Source organism: Gorilla gorilla, chromosome 19 (assembly GCF_029281585.2).
Source record: "Gorilla gorilla gorilla isolate KB3781 chromosome 19, NHGRI_mGorGor1-v2.1_pri, whole genome shotgun sequence".
Taxonomy (NCBI): domain Eukaryota; kingdom Metazoa; phylum Chordata; class Mammalia; order Primates; family Hominidae; genus Gorilla; species Gorilla gorilla.
Window position 1 is genome coordinate 22025292 of NC_073243.2, and position 13003 is coordinate 22038294.

At 45.3% G+C, this 13003-nt stretch overlaps 1 protein-coding gene across 1 annotated transcript; it reads left to right on the forward strand.

Moving 5' to 3' along the window:
* The first annotated feature begins 2262 nt into the window (after positions 1–2262).
* Positions 2263–12700, forward strand: LOC101138809 (polyunsaturated fatty acid (12S)/(13S)-lipoxygenase, epidermal-type-like). The gene is given in 15 exon segments (XM_004058437.5): positions 2263–6195; positions 6597–6741; positions 6744–6797; positions 6994–7075; positions 7165–7287; positions 7377–7480; positions 7624–7784; positions 8598–8741; positions 8836–9045; positions 10498–10584; positions 10823–10992; positions 11101–11223; positions 11682–11781; positions 11884–12051; positions 12208–12700. Coding segments are annotated over 15 exon segments (1986 nt in total). The 5' UTR covers positions 2263–6060; the 3' UTR covers positions 12388–12700.
* The last annotated feature ends 303 nt before the right edge of the window (positions 12701–13003 follow it).

The window sequence follows — 13003 nt, forward strand, 5'->3', positions numbered from 1 at the left end:
TATTTGGCTCCTCTCTCTTTTTTTCCTTAGTCTGTCTAAAGATTTGTCAATTTTGTTTATCTTTTCAAAGACCAACTTTTTGTTTCATTGATCTTTTGTGCTACTTTATTTCAAAATCTTTAATTCTGCTCTGATTTTTATTATCTTTTCTTCTACTAATTCTGGGTTTGGTTTGCTCTTGCTTTTCTAGTTCTTTAAGATGCATTGTTAGGTAATTTGTTTGAAGTTTTTTTTTCTTTTTCGATGTAGATGCTTATAGTTATAAACTTCCCTCTTAGTACTTCTTTTGTTGTATCCCATAGGTTTTGGCATGTTGTGTTTCCATTAACATTTGTTTCAGAAAACTTTTCAATTTCCCCCTTAACCTCTTCATTGACCCACTGGTCATTCAGGAGCATATTAATTTCCATGTATTTGTATAGTTTCTAAAATTTCTCCTTTTATTGATTTCTACTTTTATTTCATTGTAGGCAGAGAAGATGCTTGATATTATTTCAATTTTTTGAATGTTTTAACACTTGCTTTGTGACCTAACATATGATCTATCCTTGAGAATAATTCATGTGCTGAGGAAAAGAATGTGTATTCTGCAGCTGTTGGATGAAATGTTCTGTAAATATTTATGAGGTCCATTTGGTCTATAGTGCACATTAAGTGTGATATTTCTTTATTGATTCTCTGTCAGGAAGATCTCTCCAGTGCCAAAAGTGGGGTGTTGGAGTCTCCTGCTATTATTGGTCTGTCTCTTTAGCTCTGGTAATCTTTCCTTTATATATCTGCGTGTTCCAGTGTTGGATGCATATACATTTGTAATTGTTATCCTCTTGCTGAGTCGATCCCCTTATCATTATATAATGACCTTCTTTGTCTCTTCTTATAGTTTTTGTCTTGAAATCTATTTTGTCTGATGTAAGTGTAGCTACTTCTGCTCCTTTTTAGTTTCCACTGGTATGCAATATCTTTTTACATCGTTTTTAGTCTATATGTGTCTTCAATAAATGAAGTGTGTTTCTTCTAAGCGACAGATCACTGAATCTTCATTTTATGTCTTTTGATTGGAGAGTTTAGTACATTTACATCCAATGTTATTACTGATAAGTAACATTCATGCCATTTTATTATTTGTTTTCTGATTGTTTTGTGGTCTTCTCTTCATCCTTTCCTTTCTTGTCTTCCTTTTAGTAAAGGTGATTTTCTCTGGTAGTATGATTTAATTTCATGCTTTTTACTTTTGTGTCTATTTGTTGTATGTTTGTGATTTGAGTTACCATGAGATTTTCCAGCACTATTTTATAAGCCATTATTTTAAGCTTATCACTGTTATCACAACCTAATAGTGCTTGCATAAACTAACAAGCAAAGAGAAAACCAATAATAACTCTATGCCTTAACTTCGTCCCCCACATTTTAACTTTTTGTTGTTTCTATTTATATCTTAATGTACTATGCATCCCTTGAAAATTTCTTTTAGTTATTATTTTCAATTGGTTGATCTTTTGGTCTATTTAGTATAAGACTAGTTTACAAGGCTGGGCGCGGTGGCTCATGCCTGTAATCCCAGCACTTTGGGAAGCCGAGGTGGGTGGATCATGAGGTCAAGAGATCAAGACCATCCTGGCCAACATGGTGAAACCCCGTCTCTACTAAAAATACAAAAATTAGCTGGGTGTGGTGGCACATGCCTGTAGTCCCAGCTACTTGGGAGGCTGAGGCAGGAGAATTGCTTGAACCTGGAAAAAAAAAAATAGTAGTTTACAAATCACGGTTACAGTGTTTTCATATTGTGTGTTTTTCTGTGTACTTACTATTACCAATGAGTTTTGGACCTTCAGATGATTTCTTATTGCTCATTAATGTCCTTTTCTTTCAAATTGAAGAACTCGTTAGCATTTCTTGTAGATCAGGTCTTGTGTTGATGAAATCATTCAGCTTTTGTCTGTCTGGGGAAGTCTTTATTCACATTTGAAGGATATTTTCACGATATGTATTATTCTAGAGTAAATGCCTTCTTTTCCTTCAGCACTTTAAATATGTCATGCCGCTCTCTCCTGGCCTGTAAGGTTTCCATTGAAAAGTCTGCTGTGAGACCTATTGGAGCTCCATTTTATGTTATTTGCTTCTTTTCTCTTGCTGCTGTTGGAATCTTTTCTTTATGCTTGACCCTTGGTAGTTTGATTATTAAAAGCCTTGAGGTAGTTTTCTTTGGGTTAAATCTGCTTGGTGTTCTATAACCTTCTTGTATTAGGATTTTGATATCTTTCTCTAGGTTTGGGAAGTTTACTGTTATTATCCCTTTAAACTTTTTACTCCTATCTCTTTCTCTACCTCCTCTTTAAGGCCAATAACTCTTAGATTTGCCCCTTTGGGGCTGTTTTCTAGATCTCATAGATGTGCTTCATTCTTTTTTATTATTTTTTCTTTTGTCCCTTCTGATTGTATATTTTCATTTTTTATTTATTTTTTTATTTGACTATTTTCAAATAGCCTGTCTTCAAGCTAATTCTTTCTTCTGCTTAGTCTATTCTGTTAAGAGACTCTGATGTACTCTTCAGTATATCAATTACATTTTTCACCCTGAGAATTTCTTCTTGATTCTTTTAAATTATTTCAATCCCTTTGTTAAATGTATCTGATAGGATTCTGAATTCCTTCTCTGTGTTATCTTGAATTTCTTTGAGTTTCCTCAACACAGCTACTTGGTCTCTTTAAATCTATTTTCTATCTTTATGCATTCTTCTTTCTTCCCTGGAAGGATACTATTATGAGCTTTCATACCCTTCAGCTAGTTACTTCTCTCTTTCTTCTTTCCTTTGGGCCCAGGGATGGTGCCAGCTACACTGCTGCCAGCCTCAGGCTCCTGCACTATCCATTTTTGGTTCCGTCACACCCTATCCACCATAAGTCGTTCCTTTGTAAATAAACCCTCCTCTAATTATTCTAATTTAAGTGTTCCAACTGTTTTATATTGAGTCCTTGACTGATATGGGAAAATTGGCAGAATATGAATCTCCTAGTACCATCACTGAGGTGTAGAATACTGAAAGTTATTATGGAAGAGTTCTGAGATCTTAGCAGTATAGAGCATTGCACAGTCTTATTCCTCCATTATGGAGAAGAAGGGGCTATTTGGCATGTATTTTCTGAATTTGGGGGCATATTTTAATATAGCAACTCATGTTTGCTACTGTTTGAATGAAGAAATTTCACTGAGCATTTTTTAATGAGACACTGGTCAAGAGTGCCAAGCCTGAAATAATCATAATGTATTGTGCCTTAGAAGAAGATGGAGGCCATTTTCAACTCATTTTACTTCTCTGCAGCCCTTAAAGGGTAAACAAGAGCGTGTCAGGGATTCCTGTGGCTCCATATGAAGGGTCGTGGAGACTAGCAGAAGGGCAGAAACCATCAGACTGCAGTTTTTCCAGGCTAAACAATGGAACATCCAACCTGAAAATGACATTGGGATAGTGTCCCGATGAAATACGGATTTCATTCTAGAAGGAGTTCTTTTGCTGGCAAAGGTAGGCATGAAGCTGAACATTGCTCCAAGAAAACCAAACATTGCTTATAAGAACCATATAACGTTCACACAGGTAGCCAGTAGCAGATGGCAGAGATACATTTGACTACTTACTAAGTGGTTTCTTCATTCTCTCTTTGCTTCCTTCATAGGAGATGTATGAGAATATGAGACTCAAAGAGAGAAAAAAAGGGAAAGTTCATTTTTAAAAAAAAAGATAAAAAGATAAGCCCTCTCCTTTACTGTAAGCCTCTAGGTTCAAAAACAGGTTTAGCTTGAGTTAGGACAGGTGGAGAGGAACATAGTTTAGGAAAGGAGGCTGGAGGCAAGGAGATGAGTCTAGAATGGACTTTGATATGGAAGCTATAAAAGAAGCAATCTTGAATATTGAAACAAGAGTATACTATTAAACAAGAATGATTGGAAAATTGTGGACTTGGCCACGAAACTGTTAAGCAAACCGCTACTCAGGAGAAAGGAAGAGTTATTAGAAAAGGAACACAAGTTCATGTTTATACTTCAACTCTTGAGACTCACTGCAATTCCCTTCTGATAGGAATTTTTTTTTGTCTTATATATGGTAGAGTTAATTGTTCTAGAAACCTACTTCAAGCTAACTTAAGCAACAAAGTGGGATTTATTGGAAAGCCGCTTGGGTGTCTCACAGAACCCAAGGAAGAGAATTGAGCTGGATTTCACAGGACCTGGAAAATCCTCAGAAACTCAATTGTTCTCTCTCTTCTCTCTCCAGTCAGAACCTTCAGGAAGGGAAGAGTGGCTCATGGGCTGAGTGGATAAACCACAAAATGGGTAATATACTATAGGTGAGTTTTAAGTGACAAATGAAGTCTAAGCTGTTATTGCACTGGTCGGTGACTGAAACTGAAAATGGGAATTAGAGGTTAAGTGGAGGGAATATGTTGCCAAAATGTTAGAAGGATCTTCTTCAAAGAGAAGTTGAGGCTGTAGAGGATAATGGTAGGGCACAGAGTGGAGGTGAAGCTTGTGAGGGGTGGGGGTCAATGGGGAGGATAGGAGAGCATTCCTGATTTTGAGGAGGAAGGATAGAGGGTTTTATCGGTGAATGACGTGAGTAAGTGTCATGACCACTCATATTCTCAGGATTCTTGAGTATTGGGAGATGTGACTGCAGTGGACAGGGCAGTGTCAGAGAGACTAGATTTTATAATAGAAGCTTTTAAATTACCTACCCATCACCAACTTATCAGGAGACTGACACTGTCCATCTCCTCCAAAAACAAAACTGACATGCCCGGCACTTTGATGTCCACCAGTTGAGCTTTATGTTTATCAAGAATAGTTGTGTAAACTTCCAAAACTGTTTATGGCAGGCACGGTGGCTCACGCCTGTAATCCCAGCACTTTGGGAGGGCGATGTGGGTAGATGACTTGAGGTCAGGAGTTTGAGACCAGCCTGGCCAACGTGGTGAAACCCCATCTCTACTAAAAATACAAAAAAGAAATTAGCCAGGCGTGGTAGCGGGCGCCTGTAATCCCAGCTACTCAGGAGGCTGAAGTATGAGAATCGCTTGAACCCAGGAGGCGGAGGTGGCAGTGAGCCGAGATCATGCCACTGCACTCCAGCCTGGGTAACAGAGCAAGGCTGTCTCAAAAGAAAAAAAAAACTGTTTATATCAGTTATATTTGTTATTGTAATGATGAAATTTATAGACAAACTAATGAAATAGGAGTATAAACATACAGGTATTTTTTAAAAATAAGTTGAATATTTTATGACTACATAAACAATAATCTTTTAAAAGTCACTGTCAATTTGATGACTAGGAGTCAGCCATACAACTATAAAAGGTTTTGAGAAAACTGTAAAGATCTAAATAGAGGCTGCATTTAGTTTTTTTCCCCACAAGAACCTTTAGGTTCTAGACATTTATTTCAAATAAATGTCAACTCATCTGGATGTAGCTTATGCAAGAAAGACCTAGAAGAGCTCTTATTATGGACCCCCATTCAATGAAAACACAATGGCCCTTTATTTCTCTTTCAACATGAGGAGGTGGAAGGGCTGTTCAAGCCCTTCTGTTCACGATAGCACAGGAGGTCCAGGAAAGAGGCGAGCCGTGGGTGAGCAGGAGTGTCTGGGGAGTGTCAACTTTCCATTGAAAAATACCCCTGTGATCAAGCCATTTCACTTCCGTGGCAATCTTATTTATGTATTCACCAAAATTGGGTGGGAGCTAGTGTTTAGCTGTCATCGTCCGTAGGCTGCTGTGTTTGGCTCATGGCAGGGTGTGAAACTGGCATCAGGGAGTGTTTGCCAAGTGAATAAGTGTGGGGCTGCCCTTTCCAGAGCCGCCGGGAGAAACTCTGGATACAGAGACCCTAGCCTGGCGCCAGTCTCAGCGTTCCTCCTAGTCGGGGAGGAATCTGTGGGTGAGAGGTGGGGAGCCTGAAACCCAAATACAACAGCCACTCTGGACTGGGCGTGGTTCCCTGGGAGCTGGGTCTCAGATCCTTTTAAAGCTGATTTCTCCCCGGATCTCCCCGGAGGTCCGGGCAAGATGGGCAAGTACACGGTCCGCGTGGCCACCGGGGATTTGCTCCTGGCGGGCTCTCCCAACCTGGTGCAGCTGTGGCTGGTGGGCGAGCACGGGGAGGCAGACCTAGGGAAGCAGCTGCCACCGGTGTGGGGAAAGGTGAGCGCGGACTGCGGTGAGAGCTGGGGCCCTGGGACTCTGAGGTGTCACTGGGGGCCGGGGCCATTCGGAGGGTGCTGCTGCCCCACCCGTGAGAAACCTGGGAAGCGGAGTAGGGGCTGAGGTCGGGTGCACTTGGTGCGCCTGATAGGAAAAGCGAGAGGAACAGGAGAGATGAGAGGCATTTTCCTGCTCTAGCGGAAGGACAGAGACGCCCGCTGGGGTGTGCACGGCAGGCCCGGGGGGAGGCTGGCGCCCCCCAGTACCAGCTGCTCCTCCTCACCTCCACCTCTCCCCGGGTGTGCTGTGGAGGGGAAACGGAGCCAGGATTCTCTGAAGGTTCACCGACCCCGCCATCCTCCCTGAAGACCCCAAAACCTGAGCTGTGTACTGTTGCGCAGGAGGCAGAGTTTGAGATCGACGTCCCCCTGCACCTGGGGCGCCTCCTGATGGTGAAGCTGCGCAAACACAACGTGCTGTTGAGTCTCGACTGGTTCTGCAAGTGGATCTCAGTGCAGGGCCCGGGGACCCAAGGCGAGGCCTTTTTCACCTCTACCGCTGGGTGCAGGGCCACGGACTTATCTGCCTGCCTGAGGGTACTGGTGAGCTCGGTGGAGAAGGGGCACAGCCCCTGGCAGGCTGGAGGAAGAAGCGGGTGGGGGGGGGAGGCTACTGTGAAAGAGGGAAAATGAGAGATGAGGGAGATGGGGAGAAGTGAAGGGGGAGGATGGCTGATGGGGAGACCCGAGCGCGGAGGGGTGACCAGGGAGGGCGTGTGCTCTTGTCCCTCTCCCCCAGCCCGGACCATGAGTGATGACCCCCAGAACCTGTTTAAGAAATATCGGGAACAGGAGCTCAAGGAAAGAAGGAAGGTGTACCGGTGAGCCCCAGGAAGTCTTTGATCCCCTACCAGATCCCAAGAAACCCGCCACCAGCCTCCTTACCCCTACCTGTGTGTTCTTCCTCCAGGTGGGGCTTCTGGAAAGATGGGTTAATCCTGCCTATAGCAGGGAATAGGCAACCGGACCTTCCTAGGGACGAGCGATTCCTCGAGGATAAGGATTTAGACTTTAATGTCTCCCTAGCAAAAGGGTGAGTGCCAGGTAGAGGCTGGGCACTTGCTTCCTAGGGCACAAGGTGGGATTCTTCCTTGATCTTCTTGCACTCCATTCTTTCCACAGGTTGAAGGACTTGGCCATTAAGGGGACACTGGATTTCATAAATTGTGTGAAAAGGCTGGAAGATTTCAAAAAAATATTCCCACATGGAAAGACTGTCCTGGCTGGTCAGTTTTCACAACCTCCCAAAACCAATATACAGACTTCCAACCCAGGGATTTGAAAAAGGAGGGGGATGGAGGATTAGATCAGTGGGATTAGGAGTTCGGAGCTCAGAGCTCACAGGGTGCTCCCCAATTGATGTTCCTAGAGCGGGTTTATGATTCTTGGAAGAATGATGCCTTCTTTGGGTACCAGTTTCTCAGTGGTGCAAACCCCATGCTCCTGAGGCATTCTTCAAGGCTCCCAGCCTGCCTGGTGCTGCCTCCAGGGATGGAAGACTTGAACACCCAGCTGGAGAAAGAACTCCAGGTGCTGCTGGGTTTTCTGCCCATCCACCATCCCAGCCATTACCCCCACCTCCCTTCTCCTCCCATCTCCAGCCCCTTCTCTCATCTCCTCCATCTACACCCAAGGTTTCTCAATGTTGGCACTATTAACATTCTGCACCACATAATTCTCTGTTGGCCGGGGGGGGGGGGGAGGGCTTTCCTGTGGATCATAGGGTGTTTAGTAGCATCCCTGGCCTCTACCCATTGATGCCAGCAGCATCCCCCCGGTTGTGACAACCAAAAATGTGTCTAGATAGTGCTGAATGTCCTGGGGTTGGGGAGAGGAGAAATCACCCCTGATTGAGAACATTGATCTACAACATCTCCTCCTGCATCTTCTTTTCTCTTCTTTCTCCACATTCTTCTCTTCCTTCTTCATTGAACATATATCAGCCTTAGGGAAAAGCGCAAGCTTCTGGAGAGAAATAGCAAGAAAAACTAAACAAAGCCTTGGAGAGCTAAAAGCCGAATCTGTTTTGGCGGGGAGGTGGGTAGATAAAGGAAATATTTTTGCTACATTGGCTAAAGCTGGCAGAAGAGGGGATACATGAAGAATGCAGTGGCCTTATGTGGTGGAAAACCAGAAACTTCGCTGCAGGGAGCTCCAAGTCTGAAGGAAGACATCAGTTATGAAAACTTTGCGTTCAGTTTTTTGGTTCTGCAGAAAGTGATTGGTGTTTAAAGTAAAAAAGACTTGGATGGGTAGAGGAAGGATCCACCCTGGAAAATGAGAGAAGGGCAACTCCAGAAACAACTCCAACCCTGTTTTCTATTCCTGCCCCTGGCCCTGTAGGCTGGATCTCTGTTTGAAGTGGATTTCTCCTTGCTGGATGGAGTCAAGCCTAATGTCATCATTTTTAAGCAGCAATACGTGGCAGCCCCTTTGGTCATGCTGAAGCTTCAGCCTGTTGGAGGACTCTTACCCATGGTCATCCAGGTGAGAGGGCCCAGGTATTTTTCTACCAGACACTGATCTCCTTTAGGGACTTAGATACACAAGTTCTCAGCCCCCACTCTCTCTCCTGCTCTAGCTCCAGCCACCTTGACACGGATGTCCCCCACCTCTGCTCTTTCTGCCCTCGGATCCCCCCATGGCCTGGCTCCTGGCCAAGACCTGGGTCCGGAGCTCTGATTTCCAGCTGCAGCAGTTACAGTCACATCTGCTGAGGGGACACTTGATTGCTGAGGTTATTGCTGTGGCTACAATGAGAAGCTTGCCTAGCCTCCATCCTATCTACAAGGTACTTCAGCATCTCTGTCATTCTGTATCTGACTGTCCTTCATATTTCAGACTCCTACAAAGAGTCTAACCTTGTACATTTCAGTCTAGCAGCAATCAATTTATATGTGGAGACACATACACAGATACATACACACACGCGTACACATACACAGTACTATGGAAACACCCAGGACACACACTTACTATGAGTTGGGGGGGAAAGTGAGAATAGGTTTTGGAAAGGAGTTGAAATTTTGGCTGAGGAGGTTTCCAGGTGGGCAAGTGAGGGGTGGAACATTACAGCCACAAAGATCTATAGAGGCGAGGAAACAAGGGAACATGGATAATGGCTGAGATTGGGTGAGATTAAAGTGTAGGGCATGAGTTGGGATGAGGAGGAAGAAGAAGTGGGAGGAGATGAGAGAAGAAGCCATGTTACTTAGCGGGGAGAAGAATCAAGAGTTATTTGCTGACCATGTGGGGCTTCCAATGCCTATAAAGACCCATTTGCACATGTCAGGAGGGCAACTGGATATGTGAGTCTGGAGTTCCTAGAAGAGGTGTAGGTTGAAAATACAGATTTTAGAGTCATTAGAAAACAGAAGTATCAAAGTCATTGTACTGGATGAAGTTCTCTAGGGTTTGTAGAGAATTTGACCGAGATATAACTCTAGGGTGAACCAACATTTACAGACTGAGAGAAGGGAGCAGAGTGAGAAAAGAAACAAGAGAAGGAACCTCATTGAGGTAGGAGGAAAACCAAAAAGTGCAATCCATGGCAGCCAGGAAAAGAAAGCGTTTCAAGAGGGACGCATGACTATCTGTCTCAAGTGCTGCTGAGAGATCAAGAAAGTTACAGAGAAGTGACATTTGGATTTCTCAATATGGAAGTCATTGGTTAATAAATGGACATGCGCCATCTCAGGGAAGTGGAGGAAGCCTGATTCATGGGGGTGAGCAGTGAATGTGAGGTGGGTAAGCAAAGACAACACTGAGTGAAGATTTGCTGTGAAAGGGAAAGCAAGAAACAGGGAGATGGCAAGACAAGGATGTGGGAGTCAAGCACAGGTTTTCTTTAGGGTATCCAATATTGCACATGTTTGTATGACAGAGAGAGGAGAAGGAATATAATTATAGGAAGGTGAAGGTCTGCGTGAAGGCAAAAAGGGATAGGCTCATATGTGGGTACCTGCTAGGATATGGGATTTTTAGAATTCTTCCAAGGACATGAAACTGTGGAAATAAGTGAACTCCTAAAACTTTCACCATGGGATGCTCTGAGAAGACATTTTCCCATCTCTATATTCCCAAATGTTATCCTGACCCACTCCAATTTAACGAGAAGTCTCTCCATTTCATAAAGACCCATCCTCTCCCTTCTTTTCTGTCACTTCCTTTAACATCCTCTTCCCTCATGGATGCTGGGAACTCTCTTATTTGACCATGTCCCATTTCTTTCTTCCATAATCAGCTCCTGATCCCCCACTTCCGCTACACCATGGTGATCAACACCCTGGCCCAGAGTAGTCTTGTCTCCGAATGGGGAATTTTTGACCTGGTATGGAAATGGATGGGTGAAGGGGAGGATGGTTCAATATTGGAAGAATCCTAGGGGTTGTTCCACTTTCCCACTCCTCCCCCAAGCTCTCCTTCCTCCATGGAAGGCCTCTCCCAAACCTGCCTCATGCCTGAAGAGCTTCCTGCTTAAAAGGGCTAGAGTAGGATCATAGGCCTGGAGTTTCCTGATACTCATCTCCCTCCCTCTGTAACTTGGCATGGCTGTGGGTTATCCTCAGGTGGTGAGCACTGGTATTGGAGGCCACGTGGACATTCTTCAGAGAGCCATGGCTTGTTTGACCTATCATTCCCTCTGTCCTCCTGATGACCTGGCTGACCGTGGGCTCCTGGATGTGAAATCATCTTTTTATGGCCAAGATGCCATCAGGCTGTGGGGAATCATCAGCCGGTAGGTGAAGGTGGCACAGAGAGGCAATGAACGGAGGGGCGGGGGACTGTAGGTCCAGAAGGTCCTGCATTGGCCCCTGAGACTGAGTGTCTTCTTCCCGGGGAGCAGGTACGTGGAGGGGATGGTTGGGCTTTTCTACAAGAGTGACCAAGCCGTGAAGGATGATCTAGAGCTGCAGGCCTGGTGCAGAGAGATGACTGAGACTGGACTGCAGAGGGCCCAAGACCAGGGGTGAGACATGGATCCCTCCCCACTGACCCCTGTCAACACCCATTCCTCTGCAAACAATCTGCTTCTTCTCACATCATCATGAGACACCGCACCTGCCCAAGGAAGCTGAGAATTCTCCAGAGTGTGTCCAGAAATGCTAACAAGCACTCCTGATCTCCCCAGCCCTCTTCCTACACAGTGTTCTCTCTCTGCACTAAGAGCTTCCTCTGGAACTAGATACAAAACTTCTCTTAGGTATTTTCCCTCACTCTTCCCTCCCCTCTCCCCATAGCTCAAGGTTCATCCCAAGTGCATTAACCTTTGAGCACACACAAGGTGGGAGTCCTAGGGTGTGCAGGCCAGAACCACAGAAAAGTTATTTTGTGTATCTCCACATAGCTTTCCCTGCCTGAGACCTGTTTCGTGTTCTGGTTTCGAGATCTCTGATTCTCATTTCACCAGGATTCTCATTTCACCAGGTTCCTCATCTCCTTAGAGTCCCGGGCTCAGCTCTGGCACTTTGTCACCATGTGCATCTTCACATGCACAGGTCAGCATGCTTCTAACCACCTGGGCCAGGTAACCTATGTGATCATCCCACAAGGGCCCCTGGGATGGAGAAGTGGGGGATCAAATGCCCAGGTCATCAGCCTGCATTTCTCTGGGCTCTCCTCCCTGCAGCTGGACTGGTACTCCTGGATCCCTAATGGCCCATGCACCACGCGGAAGCCCCCGCCCATCTCTAAGGATGTGACAGAGAAGGATATAGTGGACTCACTGCCCGATCTCCACCAGGCACGTATGCAAAAGACCTTCACAAAGTTCCTTGGCAGACGCCAGCCTGTCATGGTGAGAAGCAAATGCCTGGGTCCTGGGAAGGAGGCAGCTCAAAGGAGGGGAAGTATTCTGGGGCCTGGGTCCTAGGAAGGAGGCAGCTCAAAGGAGGGGAAGTATTCTGGGCTGAGAGCCCCAAGGGGCTGAGCCAACTTGTCTTCTGCCTCTCAGGTGGTCCTGGGGCAGCATGAGGAGAAATATTTCTCTGGCCCTGAGCCCCAAGCTGTGCTGAGACAATTCCAGGAGGAACTGGCTGCCATGGACAAGGAGATTGAGGTCCAGAATGCAGTCCTGGACCTGCCCTGTGAGTACCTTCAACCCAGCATGGTAGAGAATAGCGTGACCATCTGAGAGGCCTTGCCCGCCTCAGCTCCAAAGCTCCACCATCCCTGAGTGCCTTTGAGTATTCCATCCTCCTCACATCCTCTGGTGAACAAATTGTCCCCAAAGCTTTGTGGTCAGGGTATCCAGAGCTGCTCACCACACAACTATGGGGAATACACAGTGATGGTCCCCATTGCATTTGGAAGTGGCATCCCCCAAAGCTGCCCTACCTTAAATGTCCATCCAGTCCTGCACTTCCTCACCCCGATCCCTGCACACCTCCTCATTGCCAAAGGACCTGGCTTAGATACAAGTAAAAATATATGATTAAATAACAAAACGGATTATATGTGTGGTGGTGGAAGGTGGGAGGAGAGACCTTGCTTTGTTTCCTGCCCCTTTATTCAGATTCCAAAGAAGGAAAGAAAAGTTTTCCTGGAATGAAAATTTTTTCTAGCAATCAATGCTTTTTCCAAGGGTATCTTGGAACCTCTCTAAGTTAAATGACAAGTGTTCTGGATGACTGAGTCCACTGGGGCTAAGAAACCTGGCTCTTGACAAGGGTTTTTGGCTTGAGGCCTCTCTGAATCCTCAATAAGCCGTCCCTTAGGCTACCTGCAGCAACGCCTCTGGTGTAACTCCC